Raw genomic sequence first — 23,706 nt, 5'->3', positions numbered from 1 at the left:
AGTTAAGGGCAAAATAGATTCTTTAATTGATATAACAATTAAATGAATGATTTTGTGCTACAAAGCAGTTACTATCAAGAATTGTAAGTGCCAACGGAATTAAAGGAATAAATTGTAAGATGGTCAACAACATAAAATTTGAAATATAGACTTTTGTCATTTATTTTTATGTGTGTGTGTGTGTGTGTGTGTGTGTGTGTGTGTGTGTGTGTGTGTGTGTGTGTGTTGGAGACGCCTCTCAATGGGATTAATGGACTATCTCATGATCACTTCCGGTATTGAGTACTGGTGCCCGGCAGTCAGAGATTGGCCCACGACCAAGGAGGTCGGGTGCACACACCCTACTGTTGAGGAATAGTATTGCTCAATTCGCTTTGCTTGTAATATATGTAAATACATGTTCGTTTCCTAAAAATCTTGTGTTCCTTTCGTTTATTACCATTTAACCCCATAACAACTAGCGATGACGGATTTGACTTTCACATGGGTTAACTCCACAAAAAAAAAAATTCTAATTGACTTCAAAAGAACTTCAGATTTACAAGCTAAAAAGTCAGCTGGCAATTACGTTCTAAAAACAAAATTCTAAAAACAAAAAGAAAAGAAAACGAACACAGCAAAGTTATTGACTAAATTGTAAGTAATCTTTTTGTCTCTATATTTAAATTGACAAGAACTGTGCTAAACGCATTTTTTTGTGAAGGCCATAAAAGTTAATTTGGGTGCTTATTGAAAGAAGAAAAAAAAAGAGAAAAATGTTAAACCAACTTCACCGCCAGAACAATTTCTAATTGTAACTGTCTATGGTTTATTCTTATGCAAATTTGGACATTTTTCAAATGAAGTGAAAAGTTTTTTGCTGCTAACTTTATGCAATATTTTAACGAGAGAGAAATGCCCCCCCCTTTTCGTTTTACTTGGACTAAAAGAAATACTTTTTCATTGAGTGGAATTTTTGGAAATATTCTATTTATAACTGTCGGCTCTAAAGTAATTTTTTTTTTCTTACGTGTGGAGACAACTCTCCCCACATACACACATAAGAAAAAAGAAAACCAAAAAAAAAAGAAACAGCCATTTTGGTTAACTTCCAGACAATTCCACAAGTATTTTTATTCTTTTGCAACTGTAGTGTATCCCCATTACATTTTTTTTTTCACAAGTAAAAAAAAATTTTTTTTTGTCCACCCTCACATTGAGTTATCTCTAAGGGTTTTACCAAGAAGCAAGGGATACACACACACTCAAAGAAGGACATTTTCTTTTTTTTATTATTATTTTATCTCTCATCTCCAGTCAAAAACGGAAATAAATTTTTTTTTGTGTGCTTGGAAAAAAAGCCATTACAAGATGGAGGAGGTTAAAGCAATATTAATGCAGCTAATCAAGGCTCAGCTAGATCAGCAGCAAAAGACTGAGGAAAATTTAAAAGAACGTAATAAACAGCTCCAGTTACAATTTCAAGAGAGGCAACAAGCGTTGGAGAAGAGAATGCTACTTCAACAACGGAGACAAGAAGAGCTATTGTTAAAAATATTTGATAGAACAGAACACACTTTTTCCCAAAGTACAATATGGAACGCTATAGAAACGTTCAACTACCAACCAGAGTTGGATGGGACGTTTGATGCTTTCTCTCAGAGATATGAGGACCTATTCACTGTGGATTGTCAAGAGTGGATCAACGCTAAGAAAGTTCGCCTACTTTTGAGGAAATTAGGGACCACAGAACATAGCAAGTTTGTGGATTATATTTTCCCCAGGAAGATGAGTGAATTGGAATTCTCTGAAGCGGTCAAACTTTTATCTGAACTGTTCAGTATAAATTCTACGCTTTTTTATAGAAGATGGAAGTGCTTGATCCTGCAAAAAAGCGACGACAACAATTACATAACCCTCGTATCCATGGTAAATAAACACTGCGATGATTTTCGTCTATCTGACTTATCGGCAGATGACTTCAAGTGTTTAATTTTTGCACAGGGTCTAGTCTCATCAAAAAACGCTGAGATTAGACAACGTGTTCTCTCTAGACTGGAGAACGAACAGGGCCTCACCCTCCAGAAGTTGGCCGAGGATTGTCAACGGGTAGTCTGCGTAAGGAACAACTCGAGACACGTCGAGGAGTCAGGCGCAACATTCATTAGAAGGACGACCTTCAGACCGGAAAAATATTCACCCTGAAAAAGCAAAGCTGGAAGTAAGAAAACTCAGGCTACACCTAATAAGTACCACCCAGTCACAAGACCCGGATCCCTTACAAGCCCGTGCTATCGCTGTGGCGGGAAACATTGGTGAAGTCAATTATAAGTACTGCAATGAATGTGGCAGGAAGTGCCACAAAGCGATCGAGTGCGGGTATTGTAATTTGTAACAATAAAAAATAATTTTTACAGTAACATTATGAAAAAAGCCCCTAAAGTCTATATTAATGAATTCGATATAACTCGAAGAAAAATGAATTCTCGCATACTATTCAGGAAATTAAAGATTCAATTAGATTCCTATTTCAGTCACCTAAATTATTTAGGATGAAATGAGTTTAGGAATTTATAGCCAAACCTAAATATTTTTTTTTTTTTGCTTAAAAAAATAGCATTAATACAGTAAGTTAGGTAAAATTTGCATAGAATGCTCTGCTTTACGGTTGTTGTAAAAATGGAACGGAAATTTGAATTTCGTTCCCTTTTAAATTCGGTACATTTTTACATTACGTCCAACTCATTGTTCACATTCGACACGTCAACTTTTATAGCTTTTCGGGTATGTTGGCAAGGTTAGAGGTGTCTATTCCAAAAGCTGTTCTTAACATGGGTAGATTGGTAGGTGTGTCAGAAATTTTGTGAAAAATAGTGAATAATTCCATCCCGTCTTTCCAAACTTATAACTCCTCGAAAAATGTAACTCAAGCCCTAATTTATTTTTCAATTAAAGGAGCAAGGACCAAGGTTTCATTAAAAAAAAAAAAAAAATAAACAATGTGTTTTTTTTTTTAAAAAGGGTTTAAACTTCGAACTTTACAGGTAAATTTCTAAAAAACACTACTTTTTTTGTTTTAAATTTGAATATATTACTTATTGACCTTTTCTCTTCAATTTGTGATATATAACACTTTGGTGAGTAAATTATTTACTTTTTAATAGACATTTCAAAATGGGAGGCATGAATTATTCGACCCCCTGTCTTTCCAAGCTTATAACTACTCGAAAAATGTAATTCAAGCCCTAATTTTTTTTTTCAATTAAAGGAGCAAAGACCAAGGTTTCATAAAAAAAAAACAAAAGAAAAAACAAACAATGTGGTTTAAAAAAAAAGGTTTTAAACTTCGAACTTTACAGGTAAATTTCTAAAAGCACTACTTTTTTTTGTTTTAAATTTGATTATATTACTTATTGACCTTTCCTCTTCAATTTGTGATATATAAAACTTTGGTGAGTAAATTAATTATTTACTTTTTAATAGACACTTGAAAATGGGTGGGTGTGAATTAAAAAAAAACGTTTGTCTAAAATATTATATTCGGTTTATTGGAAAGAGCATAAAATTTCATAAGAAAATATCGTAAAAATAGAATCAATAGAAAAATTTTGATAGATTTTTAAAGTTTAAAAATTGAAAAATATTGAGTTCGTAAAATTCATTACTATTTTTTAAAAAATAAAAAAAAATATTTCTATTACTTTTAAAACAACTTTAATAGTTTATTTTGGAAGTATAATCCATAAAGAAAATAAACAACCCACTTTTAAAAGAGAAATTACAAGTTTTTTATATTTTATTTGCAGTTTCGTGATAGGGGTGTCAAAAATTCCTACAAAAATTCTGATACATCTACTAGATTGGGGGGGAGGGGGGGGGAAATCACTACTTTTATTGATTAAAAAAATTGCAAAAAATAATAAAAGTAAATAAACAAACAAAATGCAATTTTTCTTGAGGAATGTGTTCCATTTTAACAAACTGAGCCACAGCAACGCGTGGCCGGGTACAGCTAGTATATATATATATATGTGTGTGTGTGTATACATGTATGTATATATATATGTATATATGTGTATATACTAGTGATGGAACGATTTCAAATTTTTTCCCGATTCCGATTCAATTACCGATTCTATCTTAAATTCCCGCTCTGATCCGATTCTCAATTCCAGTTTTTTTTAAATTTCTAAATATTTAATTAGTGATTTGTTTTTGTCTTTTTTTTTTTTTTGATTACTCGAAAGCCTTCTCATGTTTGCATACATTTTTGCAAACAAAAAATGTAATTAGTGAGGGGCATACATTAAATATACGGGGAGGGGGAGGTCTAAATATTTTTCTTGAATGTTTTCCTTTTAATTGATTGAAAATAATGAAACAACTAAAGATGCATTTCTCTTTCAAAACAAAGCCGATTTGCATTTGTCATTAGTTGGAAAAATGTTATTTGAATATTTCATAAACAATTGAAAATAATTAACGATTGTTATGCAAAATAAAACGGTATAGAAACAGAATAGTTTACAAAGTTCCATCTCCATTTTACACATGAGTTTCTAAATAACATAGTTACTATATAGAAAACAATTCTTAACGTAAGAACGGATGTGAATGTATTCTTAACTATTCTATACATTCTCTCTACCAAAAAATGTTCATGTGTTTATGCTAATCATAAATATTTGCCCCGTTATTACTACTAACAATCTTATAGATATGTAGTAAATTGATTTGTTTTACTGCAAAAAAAAACAACAAACGAAACAAAAAACAAGATACAGATAATTATAATAGAAATACTTTTTATTAATATTGTGAGAATTTTAGACTAACACACTTGGCTAAAAATGATATTTTTCTTTTGTTTTATTCGACTTTCATTTTGTTTTATGCGATTGCATATGGACATCTTGAAAATCTTGCTGAAAAAAAGCACAATTATTTTTAAATTTAAACTTTCATACATTAATTTAACCTAAAATGATGAATAATCATCATTTCCAGGTTACTCTAACATTGTAGAAATGTTCACTAACCTGAAGTCTGACTGGTAAGGTTGTAAAACTATGCATAATCGCTTAGACCCCACCCCCCGCCAAAAAAAGCTTACATATTTTATTTCCATGAGGAAAATAATAATTTTTCGTCAATGTTCTAAAATGCTACAATGTCTCTCAAATAAAAAATCATTTTACGTCCAATTAATATTGAAGCTGATCTCCACCTTAAATTCTTAAATAATTGTTTTGTTTGTTTATCTTTCCGCCAAGTTTTTTAAGGCGTTAACGCGTAATCGCCTAAAAAATAGAATCTTGTTTTACTTTAGAAGAGTAACCCAACGGGGAGACTCAATATACTGCTACTACTACTTGTAATTTCTTATATGTTATAAGTTATAAAAATAGTAATTCTTTTTTAATCTATAAAGCAGTTTAAATGTATTTAGAATAGATTTTTAGAAATACACTTACATTTTAATGTTGGCAAGATGTCCATGTCTCTCAGTGGAAACAAACCACCAAAAGGTTTCAAGAATTTACAAGTAGTCTCGATGTTATTGCTTCTATACCCAACCAAGCTTAATTTTACAATCAGCCCACCGATCGGGCGTGCAGAAACGAATCTCCGAAATCAACCCAAAAGCTCTATTTGTGCCATACACTAACCATTCATTAAATCTGGCTTGTTACATGCCGCTTCTGTGGCGGTTCACTCGGTAACATTTTTTTTCCACATTGCTTGGACGTATTGATTCAGTTGATCGGTCTAAGTATTAAGCGGACTGTGGAAACTAGATGGAGTAGTCGTGCAGATGCTGTAAATGTTGTGGTAAAAAAATTATGGGACATCGTCATTGTCCCGGAACAGCTCACAGAAGAAGAAGAAAATGCAACCACAAGATCAGATGCATCTTTAATTCTCAACTCTGTATTGTCATTTCCATTTCTTTTATTTCTGAGCCTTTGGAAAACTATTCTCCCAGAAATCAATGATGCCCAGAAGTATTTTCAAGAAAAGGTGCTGGATCTGCAACAAAGTTCTGTCAGGCTGACGGCATTGAGAGATTGCCTTTCTTCAGAATAGAGAATAGAGAAAAGATGGTGAATAGATGAATCAAAAATCTCTGCTTTGAAATGGGGATAAGCATGGAGCATCGTATCCGCAAAAAGAAACAAATGGATGGTGAATGATTGACTGATGCAGCACTGGGGTTTGATACTGAGTTACGACAGGTTGACTGAAGAAATATCTTGCAGATTTCAACAAGTTCACAATCTTGCAAGTAAATACGCTTTTCTTACACTGTCAAATCTGCTTGATGATAATTATGATTGTCAGCTTAGTGAAGTTGACGAAATTATAGATAAACATAAATTCTTTGCCGGAAGGAAGAGCTTCAGGTAAAGACAAAATAAATGGACCTCTTGAACTTTTGAACTTTATACAGAGATACCACCTTGGGATTCCATCCCTAATATTGTGTGACCTTGCTGCGCATTATCCTTACCCAAGCTATTAGCGTTGCCAGCTGTGAGCGCTCTTTCTCGAAACTGAAGCTCATAAAAAACTACCTTTGATCAAAAATGAGCCAGACAAGGTTTACAGACTTGGCAATCCTCTCCGTAGAGAAGGAACTTGTCGATAGAGTTAATTTTGATAGAGTTATTGATAACTTTGCTGAAAAAAAGCGCGAAAAGTATGTTTGTAAATTTTCAACCGACTTGATGCCTTGTGATAGTTCTCTCACAAAAAATAAATTTATAGCCTTATTTTCAATTCATAAATACATTTATTTTAAAAAAAATATTTAACTATTTTTAAAAGGATTGAAACATTCTTAACAACAAATTTCTTAAATTTTGTGCTCAAACCGAGCGATTACACACACGGATTTAAAAAAACATGGATGGAATACATTTTTTTTTCTCTTCAAGAGGCTGGACCTCTTAATAATAATATTATGAAGAAAAAGAAAAGAAAACTACATCAGAGTAACCTCTTCTTGATACAGCCATGTTGTTTTGTGTGAAAATTCGGAAATAATAACAATAAAAAAGTAAATAAAAATGATTTTATCATTTCTTAATCTTTTCATATTTTCAAATGTTCTCATTTAAATTTATAAATTCAAATTTCAAATATTCTCATTTAAATTTATAAAATATAAAGTTTTCTAAAATGTGTGACTTTCTATTACTTTAATTTTGCACTTAAACCAAGCGATTACACAAGGATTTCAAAAAGCACCGATACAAGACGTTTTTTCTGTTCGAGAGGCTCGACCTCTTAATTCTAACATTATAAAAAAAAAAGAAAAGAAAAGAAAACTACATCAGACTATCCTCTCTTTGATACAGCCAAGTTATTTGGGGAAAATTCGGACTTTAACAACAACAAAAAAGTAAATAAAAATGATTTTATCATTTCATAACATTTTCAGGTCTCCAAATTTTCTCATTTAAATTTATTATTATATTTTTTTTGTGTAGCCAATCAATTTAATTTAACACTTTTTTTTTAATAATTTGAATTATACGTTTTGTTTTGAAAAACAATATTTGGTTTCTTTTATTTCATATTAACGTTTACATAATTCTCTTCAGATTAATGTTTACATACTTATTATTATTCAAATTATTGAAAAGAAATTGTTAAATTAAATTAAAATAAAAAAAACAGGGGGGAATTGTGTAAGCATTAGTTCAATGAAAATATATATTTTGAGGGCTTTTTGGAATTTTGAAGGTTTTAAGAGGTTGTCATATTCCAGCAGTGGGGAGGGGGGCAGCAAAAGAGGTAATCATATGCCAGCGGGAGGGGGGGACATGTAATTATATGTCCGGGGGAGGGGGGAATGGGGGGGTTGCAGGTAATTATATGCCGGGGGGGGGGATTATATGCCGGGGGGGGGGGTCAAATTTTACGACCGCCCTGGGTGGCAAAATCTGATGGACAGAAAACTATGAAAAAAAAAATTAAGGGACCAGAACACCATTTAACTTTTACAATAGAGACAACATATGAAAGTAAATATCTGACATACAGAGTTCTTCTTAACAGTGGTGCAACAGGTGCTGTTTATGCAGAGCAAGTGATGGATGCTTTGCATGAATTCAACAGTGAAAAGACTATCAAGGCTATCGTTGTTGACAACACTAATGCCAGCACAGGTTGTGAAAGTTGAATGATTGCGATTTTAGAAAAAAATTAAAAAGAAATCTTCATACAATTGGTTGCTCTTTGCACCATAATGAACTACCTTTCAGGACTCTTTTTAAAAACATGGATGGTTGCACAAAAGGCCCTACAACATTCAGCGGACCCCTATGGAAATTATGCTCAACTGATTGTCATGATTTACCCCAAATATCATTTCCCACTATTAGCAATCCTCTGGATTCAATTTTGAAAATTGATGAAATAAATTACCTCAGTTGTGACAAAAGATTACTGTATGTTTTGACAAACTTCTGGGACTAATTTTTACCCTGAATCTGAAATGAAATACCTACATCAGATCCTTAACCACTCCATGAGGTATCTCACTCCCACCGTGATCCTCTACCTGTACAAAAAACAATTTCGTTCTAAGAGGAAGTACTCCTGCCGCATCTGGGGTGGAGCTCCAAAAAATACCCTTTCCTATCTTGACAGAATGCAGAACATCTACTCATTACTTAACCCTTATCCTAGAGTTGCCACAGAGCTTTGATAAGTGGTGACCCTCAAAGTTAAAAAAAAAATGAAAAGGGGTGGTGGTGCAGATTTACAATTTGAAGATTATGATTTGTTATATTAATATTATTTTTATAAAATAAAAAAACATCACCTGATTTGAAATACTGAAATTTTTTGGTATTCACACGAATATTAAAAACAAACCTTGCAAAAACAAAGAATTTTCAGTATATTTTTGTCTATGACTTTGATACAAAACGCTCCAAAAAACACTCAAGTATTTGATCTAATTTTTTGCATAAGTACTTAATAAGTCCAGATGTAACTTTCGGTAAGTGCCATTTTTTAATATTCTGAGAAAAGTGAAAAATCGAAATCGACCTACCCTTATATATATATATATATATACTAGCAAAAGTACCCATCGTTGATTGAGTTCAAAAACAGCCTACAGAAAATGGACTCTGATTTATGAAAGTATGATAGGTTATGAAAAGGAAGGGTTGTAAAGAGATAGCTTCAAATTTGGGGGTATCAAAACCAAAGCAAAATATGATGAAAGTAAAAATAAAATAGATAAACCCCATAATTTATTATACCATACTTGTTCACACTGAAACACTTATCACAATATTCTGTGGATCTATATTAAAAAACCTTGTTAAACTTTGTGACATATTTCCATTCTATGGAGGTCAGGTGCGAACAAACACCCCATAATTTTATTATACCATATTTCTTCAAACTGAAACATAATTATCAAAGTATACTTATGCAGATAGATATGAAAAGTCTTTATTAAAGTTTGTGCCTATTTCCATTCTATGGAGGCCAGGCGAGAACGCAAACCCCACAATTTTATTATACCATCCCTATTTAAGTTAAAACATACTTATCAAAGTATTATTATGTACATCTATATCAAAAACACTTGTAAACGTTTTCTTTTAATTTTTAAATTTTTTATTTCCATATTTTGTGGACCAGGTGCTTACGCAGACCCCACAATTTTAATGAATCATCATTATGTCAGATCAAACATACCCATTCCTGTGTCTCGATACATCTATCATTATATGTGATCAGTTTTCTATAATGATCAACCATATAGGAGTCTATTCATGACCAGACACACACACAGACGTTCAGCTTTATATTATATATATATAATGGTACCACTCTCGTTTTCATAACTTTTTGAGTTAAAAACATAGGAGGCTTTAAAAGTAGGATACATATAATATATATATATATATATATATATATATATATATATATATATATTCTATTGTTTTCTTTTTGCAGAACATGATCAATTTTTGTAAAGAGAAAAGAAAAAAAATAACATTCATGCTTGGTACATTTAAGTTAGTGATATAGTTTGACAGCTGGAGAATGATGAATACCATGAGAGGATTGAAACACTCAAAATAACTAACAATCCAGAAAAACATAAAATCCTCCCTTTGTCAGAAACATTGCTCAGTGAAGACTAAATGACAAAATATGGAGAAATGAGCTTAGTTACTTGAGGCCTGAACTTCGAGGTGGACAGTTGAACTTTGGATACAGCTGAAAGCAGCTGGTCACTCGGAGGTTCTCCAAGGGAGATGGGGAGATGAACTGATGGCAATAAACGCACCCGGCTTTGACAGAACATGCATGTGAATTAACATGTAGAAACACACACTCATAGTCCAACCGAGATATATGTGAAGCATCGGCATCTTTGTTTTTCCTGTGTTTGTCTTTTCTTTTTTTACTTGTGAACCTATGTGCGTCTTCATCAACAGTTGCCAGCGAGAAAATGACGATCCAGCCATAAGATAACATGAATGAAAAATCCATGGCACACACAATTCTGGGGTTGGCGGTATGTCTGTGTGGTCACATAGGGGATACAGATCATTGCTTCCCTTACAGCTCAGTTGCCCTTTGACAGATTTTGTTTTTAGTGTTGTTTGATGTCTACTTCATTGGACAAGTCAAGGTCTGCCTGATGGAGGTGTCAGGTTAGTCAACTCAGGCTGTCAGTTTTACAGTCTGCATCACACACTACTTTAAACCAAATTGAGGGGAAAACAATTTAGTTCACACATCATAAAAAAAAACAATGAACTTACCATAACAGTCGATGTTCCATTGCCAATACCTGCATCACACAACTTTCTTTTTTGCCAAAGAGCAGTCAAATTGGACATGACAGAAAGATGATGATTTTGGACAACAAATTTTGGTTTCTGCCACGACTGAAGCTTTTGTATAGGATCTAGCGTGGTTACATCTATTGGAATAGGATTTTTAAGCACTCGTGTATTCTCTGAAGCTGCCAGCGTAGGAGTTCGATACAGAGCAGGTTCCACTGGTTGACGTTGTTCAAATTGCATTTGGGATGAATCCTGCAAAGGAGGGGCAGCAACCTGGGCTGGAGGTGACAATGATTGTACATGCCTTGATACAGGCTGGACAGCTAGCTGGGTTGATTGGGTTGTACATGTTTGCCTTGAAAGAAACAAATTTTTCTTTAAAAGTGCAATAATTACCTGATCTCAAAGAAAAGACAAAATAAGAACAACTTATGCATTTATTTATTTAGGTATCCTCATATTTGGTTTAACATTTGTTTTATATGATGGCATATATTAGACGACTTTTACCAATTGACTTCCAAGCTAACCTATCTCTGGCAAGGTGCATCTACCATCAGTCTCTCCCTTGGACAGGGTTAAAAAATGTCTCCAATATAAAAAGTCTCACATTATCAACTAAGATCTTTCCTATCGCTACAATGTTGCATCCCTGCGCCTGTTTTACAAATATTTTTATGGAAAGTGCTCTGCTAAACTCATCATACTTGAATCTCCTAGGCATACGTAGCCCAACAAACCTGTTTCGTAACAAAATCCCACCCTTTCACTGTAGATTTCCCTAGATACTGGAAAGCTTTTTACTCTAATAACTTCTGTCTTCATACTGCTAAAATTCGCTCCCAATTACTTGCTCCCCTGACTGTATTGACATGCAGAAGTTTAAATGTAATATAAACCAACATCTCACTCATCTTCTCTAAACGTGGTCTCAAATATTAGCCCCTTACAGCCAAATATACCTTGTTTGGAATGATACCTAAGTCTTTATTTATCCTTCTTTCTTTCAATATATCTTCCATATTTACCTTAGATGATGATGGTGATGGTGATGATGATGATGATAGTTTCAAGAGATACTTCTTCGTTTTCTTTCTCTTGTTAAGTAGTTTCCAATCTATTTTTATAAAAATTGTTGGTATAGGTTTAAGTTTCAAAGTCAATTTCTAAAAAGTATCCAATACATGCCAGCATATAAAAGACATTAAACTGATTATTATGCTTATTATGATGATGATGATGACGACGACTACTACTACTACTACTACTACTACCGTCGTCATTGAGCAAGGAAAAACAGTATCAGTTCTCAATATGGCATCAAACTATTGTATGGTCCACTCCTTTCACTAAACGGCTATACAACAACCCCATTATTTTGCACCTGCTCAAAGCACATCCTATTTTCAACCAGCTCTGAAAACCACAGAATTTCTCAAATGTTGTTTGATAAAAAAAGATACCATTTTATTGGTGTATTGCGATGAAAACTCCTAGTAGAAAAATTAAGCAATAAAACATAGAAAAGCTGATTAAACTTAAATTACATTCGAATTATTGCAAAAGCAGAGAATTTTGTGGCATTTAGGAAGTTCAAGATTTTAGGATGTCATCCATAAGTTAAATAAATTAATAAATGGATCGACTGTAATTGAGAGTGACATGAAGGCTCTCTTTGTATTGTTTACTATGAGATGTACGGTTGAATTCCACTCTTTTTCCTGGGTTTCTCAAATTACACTTGATCCTCACCTGAGTTGAATGTTTAGCAAATAGACATCAAGTAACATTTTTTTTTTTTTGGAGTCTTAGGTATTGCAGCAGTCATGAACAAAATAAAGACTTATTTTCTCACACAAATCAATTTCCTTGCTAAACAATTTGGCCACACACTGACCAATCAGCTTGCAGGGTTCATTGACTCATTTGTCCCCTGAGGAACTTCTTTAACCTCTTTAGGAATTACAGTCAAAGAAAGACATCTCTCTTCTTTCTCTCCTGTCCCTGTCTACTGGACGCTCCACCACTGAAGATCTTTGCCTGAAGATAACTGCTGGCAGACCTTCGACAGCCCAAAAGAACTTTCAATTCTTCCTTTTCCTCACTCGGACACTGCCCAACTTTCTGCCACTGAAATAAACCCTTTCATTGTTATGTCTTAAAAGAAGTTTAGTTTTTCTTTCCATGCTGCGTTTTCATTTACTATTAATATATAGAAGTACATTTCACGTTTCTAAAGTATGACTCAAAGACTGTACTCTGGTTTCTTAGCCTGTTATAGATGAGGGTTGATTTATTATTTGAGAAAAAACAAACCAAAAATAACACTGCAATTTTGAGTGTATCAAAAAATTAAAAAAACAAACAAACAAAACAAATCTTAATACCAACCTTTCTTGAAACTGATTTTGCAGGACACGTTTTTCCTCAAGTTGGGGAACAGTCGGTTGTAGAAAAGTGTCACTCTCAGATGACATAGTGGCAATTGCTTTCAGATCATGCAGATCACTTTTTCGTTGACGTACCCCGCCTTGATTTAAATGAGGCTATTAAAAAAAAAGAAAGATTTTTTTCAAGGTTTTTCAGATTAAGAATTATCTTTATTATTTATATTCATATTAGTTTTTGGTTATTCAATATATAAAAGGCAAAATATGCGTTTGTGTGCGTCTCACAAAAACTTTCGACACATGTGACAAATCCTCACAAGATCAGTATCGTTTTCAAGCTTGATCCTTTGGACGACAAATATCGAAAAATTGACCAAAAGCATTCATTCCTTCACCCTCAACTGGGCAGTTTTGTACAAGAAAGGGTCGTTTTTTTCGTTGACATTTTCACAAGTCATTGTCTCCATCGGATTGACTGCACTTAATTTCAATCAACACTCTCGACTTCCACTTGGCCATGGATGCATTGACCAAAACGTTATGTTTTTTCTTTTTCCTCCCTCGTGTTATGGGTTCGGGTCTGCTTGCCTATTACCACTTTTTTTTTTTTTTACAACACTTCTCTCCACCCGGGCTGCCTACAGTTGTTTTGATACCCCACTACAACCACTTTTTTTTTTTCGGGGTTCCTTATTACATCACCTCCACACACCCAGGTAATGCCAGGGACCACCACTACTACCATTTTTTTTAACACCTCTCTCCATCTTGTTGTTTTGATCCCCCTCTCTCCCAGGGTTCCTTACTACACCACCTCTCCACACCCAAGCAATGCTGGGTACCCCCGCTAGTGTTAAATAAAACTGTTTCTTTTGACTTACACTTTAGGTCTAGTGGAAGTCTTACTGGTGTATATCGAGGAAAAGTCCCTTCCGATTAATACTTAATTCCAGTTTAATTCTTTACATAATCAGAATCGACTTTTCCTCAATATAGACTGGCAAGATTCCGCTAGACAGAAAATAGAAGTAAAAAAGAAACAGTTTTATTTAACCTTTTTTTTTTTTTTTTTTTTAAATTCTTCAAGTTTCATCAACTGTAGCCTTCAATCATCTTTGTGGACATTGGTGATGCACTGGAAACACTAAACACATATATATGTATACTGTTCTTTTTCATATAACAGCAGCTATGCCAAGGTCCTCAGTGTGCTGCAAATTTCACTGGAATCCCGAAGATGACCTAAGGTTACAGGAACTGAAACATGAATAAACGTTATTCATTAATGGTAAAGTTTAACATTTCCTAAAAGTTTAATGGTCCAAAATAAAATGACTGACCATCAACAATATAAAAAGTAAAACACAGTCAGAGATTTTTTTATTTATTTTTCGTATTACCAGATAGACTTAAGGTTACTGCTAACGAAGGGCATGTGTTTTTATGACCTTTACATGAACGTTTCTTATACTAAAATAAGATTGGGAAGATTTGCTATACAATAGATTGTACATAAACATGGAAGGCTAAAATCTGATTTAAACAAGATTTAAATTTAATTTTAATTAAATTAAGTCGTAATAAAAAAATACACATCTTTACTTAACACTACCACTAACTTTAAGTCCAGGTGGCAATACAAAAATGAATTTTAAAAAAATGAGAAAAGTATGTGTGACATGAGTGTAATAGGAATATTAAAAGTCAATTTCACTCTTGTTAACAATTTGTCAAAAGCCAAGATGATTATTAATAAAATTTGATATTTTTGGAAATTTCATAAAATTACTTCTGTCTCCAATTGGGTGCCTTTTTTAGCAAGAAAAAAAACAATGTACTTCATTTAGCAAACCAGTAACCCAAAGTTTGGAGTGACAATATGCTAACTAGGACTTAGTGGTTAGGTTAATAATGTGCATTTTTTTTTTCACCACCAGAAAAACACACCTGGTTGGAGATTGGAGTGATTCTATAAAATTACTATACTGTAAAGATACATTTATTTAATCTGTGTATTTTATATATAAATAAAACAGTAGATGTGTGTGTGTCTGTCTGTTTGTAAATATTTAACTGATTAATTCTTAAACTACTAATTACATAACATTGAAATTAACAGGAAATAGTAATCATACACTAACTATAATGAGAAAAATCTTTGTTTGGATGGATGAATAAATTCATACAATCAAAATTCATTTCAATTTGTCAACATATTTCTATTTCTTTCTGCTCATGCCCAAATTCAATTCATTTCTTCAAGTTGTTTATTATTAAATCTTTTTTATCTATCTCTCGATATCTACATCAGTAAGGAACATGGCTGGGTTTGCAAATGTTTTGGTTTCGATTCTAGCCGATGGCATCCAATTCATTTTTTTTTTTTTTTTACTTTTGAAATCACTATATATTAGGTACAATATAATATTCAATAGAGAATTGGCTCTGTAATAAAAAATATAAAATCTGCATTAATTAAAATATGCTTAAACGTATTTTACAACCAGGTAAAGCCAGGTGCACTCTGCTAGTTAACAATAAAAATGATGTTGCAAGCAAATGTGCTTACAGGTATATCTCATAGGATTAACGAATCTCTCGACGGAGGCAACCTTTTTAGGGCAATTGCTCTTGACATATCAAAGGCCTTTGATAGGGTATGGCATAAAGGTTTACTTCACAAGATCTTCAGCTATGGTATAGCTGGAAATGTCTTCTCAATTATTAAAGCATTTCTCTCTGATAGGTTCATAAGAGTAGTAGTTGATGGGCAAAAATCAGAAGCTCACAGTATTAATGCTGGAGTCCCTCAGGGGTCCATCCTGGGCCCAACTCTTTTCCTGATCTACATTAATGATCTTCCACATTAATTATCATTAATGATCTTACATCATTCGTAGACATTTATGCTGATGGCACTACTATCGATGGTAGCACATCTAAGACTGTAAACGACCAAGTTCTCTCCGATTCTCTCTCCTCTAATCTTGCACGTGGTACAATGGGGAAAGGTGTGGTTGGTTACTTTTAATGCATCTAAAACCAAGCTTCTATCTTTACATCATCAACGTTCTGATCCACATCTGGCATCAATTGAAATGAATGGCTCTCGTCTTGGGGAGGTGTCATGTTTTGACAAGCTTCTGGGCTTGACCTTTACTCCTGATCTTAAAAGGAACACGTACATCAAATCTGTTGCCAAGGCCGCTGGAAAAATGGTCGGATCCTTCTATCGATCCGGTAGATATCTCACTGCTGATGCAATTCTCTATCTATATAAGAGCCAGGTACGTCCAAGGATGGAGTACTGTTGCCACATTTGGGCAGGAGCTGCTAGAAAGGACTTGTCCTGCCTTGATAGAGTTCAAAATAGACTTCGTAGCCTCGTAGATGTCCTTTTCTCTTCCCTGCAACCTCTATCTCACAGAAGAGATGTTGCGAGTTTGTCTCTGCTTTATCATTATTTTCATGGCAAGTGCTGGACTGAGCTTCAATCAATGGTCTCCCTCACCAAACTTTCACAAGAAACACTCGTCTAGCTGAAAACACCATTAATAATTCCCCCACTCTTTATTTAAACTAGATTCCATGAATAAAGCTTCTTTCTTAGAGCTCCATGCCTGTGGAACTGTCTTCCATTTTCCTGCTTTCCAGCAGACTACAATCTGATTGTCTTCAAGTCCAACGTAAACAAGTTCTTGATGAGCCGTTCCACTTAAGTTAACAAATTTATCGAATTTCCATTACTAACGATTACTATATTGTCCAATTGACTATTGTACACTCTTAACCCTTATCCTCGAGTAGTATTTGAACCTTGATAAGTGGTGATTCCTATGTAAAAAAAAAAAAAACGCTTAAGCATGGTAAATGGACGGATGAACCCACAGACGGAATGTTTTATATAGATGTTTGAATGCATATAAAAAATTCAACAACAATCTTTTACATACATGGACGTGTGAATAGATATTATGATCACCAACTATAAGAAAAATATGCATTGTGTGTCTCAGTCTATTTATCTTTATTTTCCTATAAGTTACTTGGGCTGGTGCATCTGCTACTAGCCTCTCCCTCTTCAACAGGGTTCAAAAGAGAGCTAATAGGTCCTGCAGTATCAGTTAGGCTTCAACCACTGTCCCATCGATGAAATGTTGTTTTCCTCTGCCTCTTTTACAAGTATCGTAATGGTAGGTACTCCGATGAACTAAAAGCCCTTGTCCCTCCTCGACATAAATACCCCCGACAAATCCGACAAGCAGCAAAATCCCACCCCTACAGAGTAGAAATCCCAAAACCTTCCACTCTAATAGTTTCTTCCCTAGGACTGCTAGACTTTGGAATTCCCTTCCGGGTTCCTGCTTCCTCAACTGTACTGATATGCAGAAGTTCAAGTGTAATGTAAACAAACGTCTTGTATCCCTGAAAATTATGTCCCAGATAGTAGCCCCCTACACTAAAATGGCATTGTGCCTTGTTTGAGGTGAAAATGCAATAAAAAATAAATAAATAAATAAGTCAGAGATTAAAACAAATATTTAATCAACATTTTGATAAATAAAAATAAATAGAAAAATAAGTAAATTTTAAAAAAATGCAGAATTTAAAAATTATAAAAATAACTAAACTTTTTAGCCCATTAAAAATCAGCAAAAGTTATAGCAAATTGACTTAGAATGAATGCTTTATGTCAAACTGATAGTTGAATATGGTTTAAATATGTGTTCACTTTTGTATTAAATGCTAATCCCTATTAATCCCCAACTGTTCATCAAATGGATACCATAATACTTAGTTTGCTGCACCTTATCATAACAAATGTCTGTACAAAATTTTAGCCAGGTCGGCTTGGTAGTTTCTGAGAAAACTTCCAGAGTAAATGCGGTATTGTGGTGACTAATCTCTATTAATTCTTAACTGTGCATCAAATAGATACCACAATACTCAGTGCACTTCAACTTATCATACTAAAGATCAATACAAAACTTCAGGCAGATCATCGCAATAGTTTTTTTTTTTTTTTTTTTTTACACAGTGATCACCACATCAAGGCCCTGAAGCCACTCAGGGATAAGGGTTATTGCAAGTACATTACGTTAGTGTGAAGATTTGATGAAGTGTTTACTTAAGAGGGCGGTTCATTAGGAATTTGTTAACATTGGACTTGAAGACATCCAAGTTGTAGTCCGGTGGGAAGCAGGCAGACGGAACAGAGTTCCACAGACGTGCAGTTCCAAGAAAAAGTGAGATGAATAGACAAACAGACAGTCTAAGAGAAATATAATATAGAATCCTATATAGATATTTTGTTTCTCTGTCAGTCATGATTTTTCCATCAATCACAATTTTTTAAAATGTAATATATACATTGTGGAGTTTCTCTCATCTTAAAATAGAGATTTTAACTACTTCTAGAAATGGAGATTATTGCAATCATAGTAAATAAAAAATTAAAAACAAAAAACAAAGTGGATGCCATGTCCAAAAATCGAAACTGAAATCTTGAGATCTTCATTCTGACGTTCTACCATCTGAGCAATTCCAACTTAAGATTAAATAAATGAATGAACAAACATTACCAATAATGTTGGAAATTATTATAATAGGTGATTAAACAGTTAATTTTGCTTTAACTACGTATTTATGGTAAAAACAATTTAATATTTAATACATGCTTTAATTCAAATGGTAAAATAATTTAGGATAATTTAAGTAATTTTCAACAATTAAAGTTATTAGTGATCTCTTTTATGGAAGGACATTATAAATATATTAAAAAATAAATAAATTTTTGATGGAGGGGTGAAGTGCCTGACCAATACCAAAAAATGAAAACATTCCGAGTCATCTCCCTTTGAACAAGTTTTGAATAATGTTCATTGATGCATCAAGAAAGAAACAAGGACAGCAGAAATCAGTTTAGTTGAACAGCCTGCATGGTTTTGAAAATGCTTCCCCTTTTCTCTGTTTAGTCAAAGAGATAAAATGCAGACATTTGATCCATCCACTACTACATCGCCTCAATGCACATGTGGAGGTTTACCAGCAGAAAAAGCAGCAACAAACAAAAAACAATTGATCTACAGAGAACCATCTTCAGTGCTAGTGCACTTACTGATCCGCGCTATTTTTAAAATCCTATTTCCAAGTTTAATTAAAGTTGTATGATTTTTTTTTTTATTCAATTGTAAGGTTAAAGTATAGAATATGTACAAAACACCCTCTCCCATCCATATTAATAATGGCTTTTTAAATAATAATGTTATTATTTCAGCACGGATCAATAAGTGCACTAGTACCCCATCTTCTTACCCATATACCTTCACAAAAGATTTCTACATTTGCTATTTAGATGGTTTCACCTTTACAGATAAGTCTTGCAAGTACCAACTATTTGCAAAACAACCTCTTTCTCTGTCTCTTGCTCTTTTTCTCTCTCCAGCATATTTTATATAAAGGTGTTTCAATTCAAAAGATGCTTGTGTTTTTCTTTCCATTGTTTATTTCTCATCTCATATATTCTAAAAACCTAATTTCTGTATGTAATTGAGTGAAATTCAAACACTACAAGAGGCTCATTCCCAAAAAAGCCTCCTATTATTTTTTAACTCAAAAAGTTGAAGAGCTAGAAAGATAGGAGTGGTACCATTAAAACAAGTGACCTTATGTGTCCCAACATTTATTTTTTTTGCATCGTCACCACCATTCCCAATGCATTTTTGCCAGGAATTTAATGATGCTTCTCTGCTTCTGACGCACCTCCATGACAGGGGTTGCTTTCTTAAGAGTTTCACATCATCAATATTTGTAACAGAGAGATGAAACTTTCAGGTCATCAAGTTCAGTCATTATAACAATGCAATTTGCAATCCCCTCTGATTCAGTCAGGCAGAATAAAAAAAATAAGAGACATTAATTTTGGATTGCTCCTTGTACAATGAACAATGTTGTGATGTAATGAACTGAATATTGAATCATGAATACCAATGGACATTGTAAATTACTATTAAAAAGTATTAATACCAATGAACAAATGAAACATTGCTATCAAATCTGAGATTAGAGAAAGAAACGTTACAATGTACGAAAGAATAAGAGAAATTTATGCCTCCTAATCCCAAGTACATGTTTACTTTTGCAAAAATATATGCACATTACATTGGTTTTTATGATAATCAAAACATTAAAAAACAACTCTAAATATTTAGAAGTTTGGAAAGAATCGTAAACAGTGATTGTATTGAAATCAGGAAAAATATTGGAGTCATCTCATCACTAACATTATATATATATATATATATATATATATATAATTATAATTTTCTATTTAGAAATGTAGCAAATTAGGTACAAACTATTTATAATATTTGCTAATATTTTTTCTCCGAGATAATATATATATATATATATATATATATATATATATAAAATAAGTTATAAAATATATATGGCGATTAAGCTACACTGAATATTCCGCATTTCACCCACTCTAGGACTATTCAGGCTTATTCTAAGATAAGATAAGCCTGAAGAGTCCTAGAGTGGGTGACACGCGGAATATTCAGTGTAACTTAATCGCCATATATATTTTATAACTTACTAACTAGCTCTACCTACATATTGAGCACTTTTGAAGTAAATACTTAAAGTTTACGCATAAAGTTATATTTTCACATATTAATTTTATGTGAGTAAATTAAGTAGTTTATATATATATATATATATATATATAACACATTTTTAAAATCACGGCATAATCATGTTGACACACCAGTTCCCATTAGATCACCGAAGTTAAGCAATGCTGAACCAGGTGCTGTATGTGCTCTCTACTTATCATGGCATTGTTTCCAGTCGCCTAGCACTTCTCCTTGCCACTGAACTCAGGCAGTGCCGATTCAGGAGAGGTGTGGTTGGGTATTGTGCAACCTTTGCCTCACAAGTACTCATGCAGCTACTCTTACAGGGAGCATCCATTGTCTCTTGATACTGAACGGAAGCATCGATATATATATTTTAATTGTTTCAACTTTTCAGCTTTATAAAATGCTGGAATTTTGTTCAACCTAAATTTATTTTGTTTAGTTTTCATAACATGAAGTATGGAGGGTACACCTACAAAAATATATATATATATTTCCCTTCATATATTTAACGAAAACTGTTTTTAAAATATACGCTAATTTAAAAATCAATAAGTATAAAAAATTTCATGGCAATCTGACCATTATTTGATTTTTGAAACACGGGTATGTTTACGCTTTCGAAATGATCACTACATAGGAACATTGTTTTAAGGCATCAATAATGTAAACACAATTTTAGTCTCGCATTTTCATTACTTTTGTACACTGAAAAATTTTAAAAAGAATATTACTAGTTTATTTTAAACTTCTTTTAAATGATACAAAAGTTATGATGATAATATTGAATTAAATTACAGTTCCATCGTGTTGCATATAAGGGGAGGGTAAATTTGTGGTGCACGTTGTAGGTCCCTAGTGTAATAAAATCAAAAATTACTAATATTGCCTAAATAAAACCGCAACTACACTGTTTGTTTTGCTCGTACATTAAAAACAAACAACCAAAAGAATAAGAGAATATAAAAAAAATTATTCTGACAAAATGCAAAATGAGTTCTTGCAGCCGCCGTCGTTCTTCTGGATTTTTGGTAATTCTTTTGGCAGTCTCATAAGCTCGTTGATGCTTGATTCTTCGTTCCCGCTGTTCTGGTGTTTCCTTGGATCTCCTGGTTGCCTCACGTATTCGTTGTCGCTCAAGTCTTTGTCGATATTGTTCTGGTGTCTCGTTGGCTCTCTTAGCAGACTCATAGGCTCGTTGCTGTTGAAGTCTACGTTCGTACTGCTCCACCGTCTCGTTTGCCCTCTTTGCAGCCTCATACACCCGCTGTTGTTTCAGTTTTTCTTTATATTTTGCAAACGATTCAGACGCTCTTTTGGTTGCAATACGTATTCGTTGAGTTTCAAGAAGTCCTTCACATTGCTCTGGAGTTTCAGCTTGTCTAATTTCAGCCATTCTTAGGGTATTCATAGTTCTTTGAGCAAAATTTACGCTCTTTTGACGAGGCGTGTTTAATATCGACATCTGCTTGACAAGTTTTATGTTAGCTATCAATTATCAAAAATTAAGACTTTATAGAAAGTCTTATAGAAAAAAAAACGTAATGCTAATATTTCCGCAATTGATTGTAAAATCGCAGATTTTTTTTATACTGATAATATTAAAAGAGAATCAGTTTAAAATTATCGAAATCAATAAATTTACTTTGAACATCTCGAAACTCAATTTGAAAATTTGTTTATATACTTCGTTTTTCCAAATAGCTTCCCAAGTTGAATGTGATATTCTTTTGTCACATTTTTGTACGATATTTTTAATATAATTTCTATATACCCATGCGTATGCATTGCAATTATTTTTTTAAGTACATTAAAAAAAAAAAAAAGAGCAACAAACCAAACAAAAGAAACAAAATAAAACTACACTCATACAAATAAGGCGTTTTACTATTTGATGAATTAGTATTTTTGCAATATATATATATTAGTTATTATAGTTTTAACACGGGAAGCGTTAAAGTCATTCTTGCTTGAACATTATCACACGTCTGTAAAATACGATACTCCTCCACGATTCATTACGGAGCATTTATATCACGACGTCTGTGATGATTGGGTTCGCCTTCTAAATTGAAAACACTAATTATTTTGTTTTTAAACAGATATTATTTGCAGAATGTTGTCTAATCATTTTATCTAATACTTTTCATGATACAAGTGCTATATTTTTTTTTCTTAACTTTAGCTGAATGTTTAAATATCCAAAAACACTAGCTTTTGTTTGTAGTAGTATTACAATGCTATTAATATTTATAGAATTTATTTCATCTTACACCGTCTTGAAAAAAAAAACAAATATTATTTTTATTCGTAGTTTCGTATAATTAATTAGGATTAAAAAAAAAAAGTACTCATATCTATATACTATTAAAACCCCGTGAATCTGATTAATTCTACTTATATATTTATTTAATTTTAGATATAACCCGAATGCATATGAATGACAATATCGGTAAAAAATAAAAAAGTTCGAAACTAAAAATGTTATTTTATATTCGCTAGTTTCTTTTTTTTCTACTGTAAATCACCGAATTTCTGTCTTTCCATAATTGCCATAGTAAATTCCATTGTTTTGTTTACTACTGTTTTTTATTTTTTTTTTTCTGCGTTTGTTTTTAAATTTTTTATTCTTAGTAACTGCATTAACTTTGGCTTGCCCGAGTGGAGACATATTACAAGGTGGAAGGCTTAAAGAGAAATAAAAAATACAAGGCATTTTAGCAGTATAAACAACAAAACGAAAGTATATAGGTACGGGCAAAATGAATGGCAATGCTCAAAATGTTTAAACATTTTGAGCATTGCCATTCATTTTGCCCTTCCTTTACTTAAAAATTCACCAAAAATCAGGAAACTTACCAA

General features: G+C 33.0%; 1 protein-coding gene across 1 annotated transcript in view; it reads right to left on the bottom strand.

The window, feature by feature from the left end:
* LOC145303499 (uncharacterized) overlaps positions 1-23,099 on the bottom strand; it is a 31,755-nt gene extending 8,656 nt beyond the window's left edge. Inside the window, exons 1-3 of the mRNA XM_080144930.1 lie at positions 21,827-23,099; positions 13,200-13,354; positions 10,785-11,163 (exon numbers count right to left, since the gene is read on the bottom strand). Coding sequence (XP_080001056.1) covers positions 10,785-11,163; positions 13,200-13,354; positions 21,827-22,309 — 1,017 coding nt within the window. The 5' untranslated portion in view covers positions 22,310-23,099. The remainder of the gene's footprint in view (positions 1-10,784; positions 11,164-13,199; positions 13,355-21,826) is intronic.
* Positions 23,100-23,706: the final 607 nt, after the last annotated feature.

Source organism: Euprymna scolopes, chromosome 19 (assembly GCF_053919585.1).
Source record: "Euprymna scolopes isolate OS-2025 chromosome 19, ASM5391958v1, whole genome shotgun sequence".
NCBI lineage: Eukaryota > Metazoa > Mollusca > Cephalopoda > Sepiida > Sepiolidae > Euprymna > Euprymna scolopes.
Note: the sequence above shows the minus strand (reverse complement) of the source record. Positions and strands in the feature narration are given on the sequence as shown.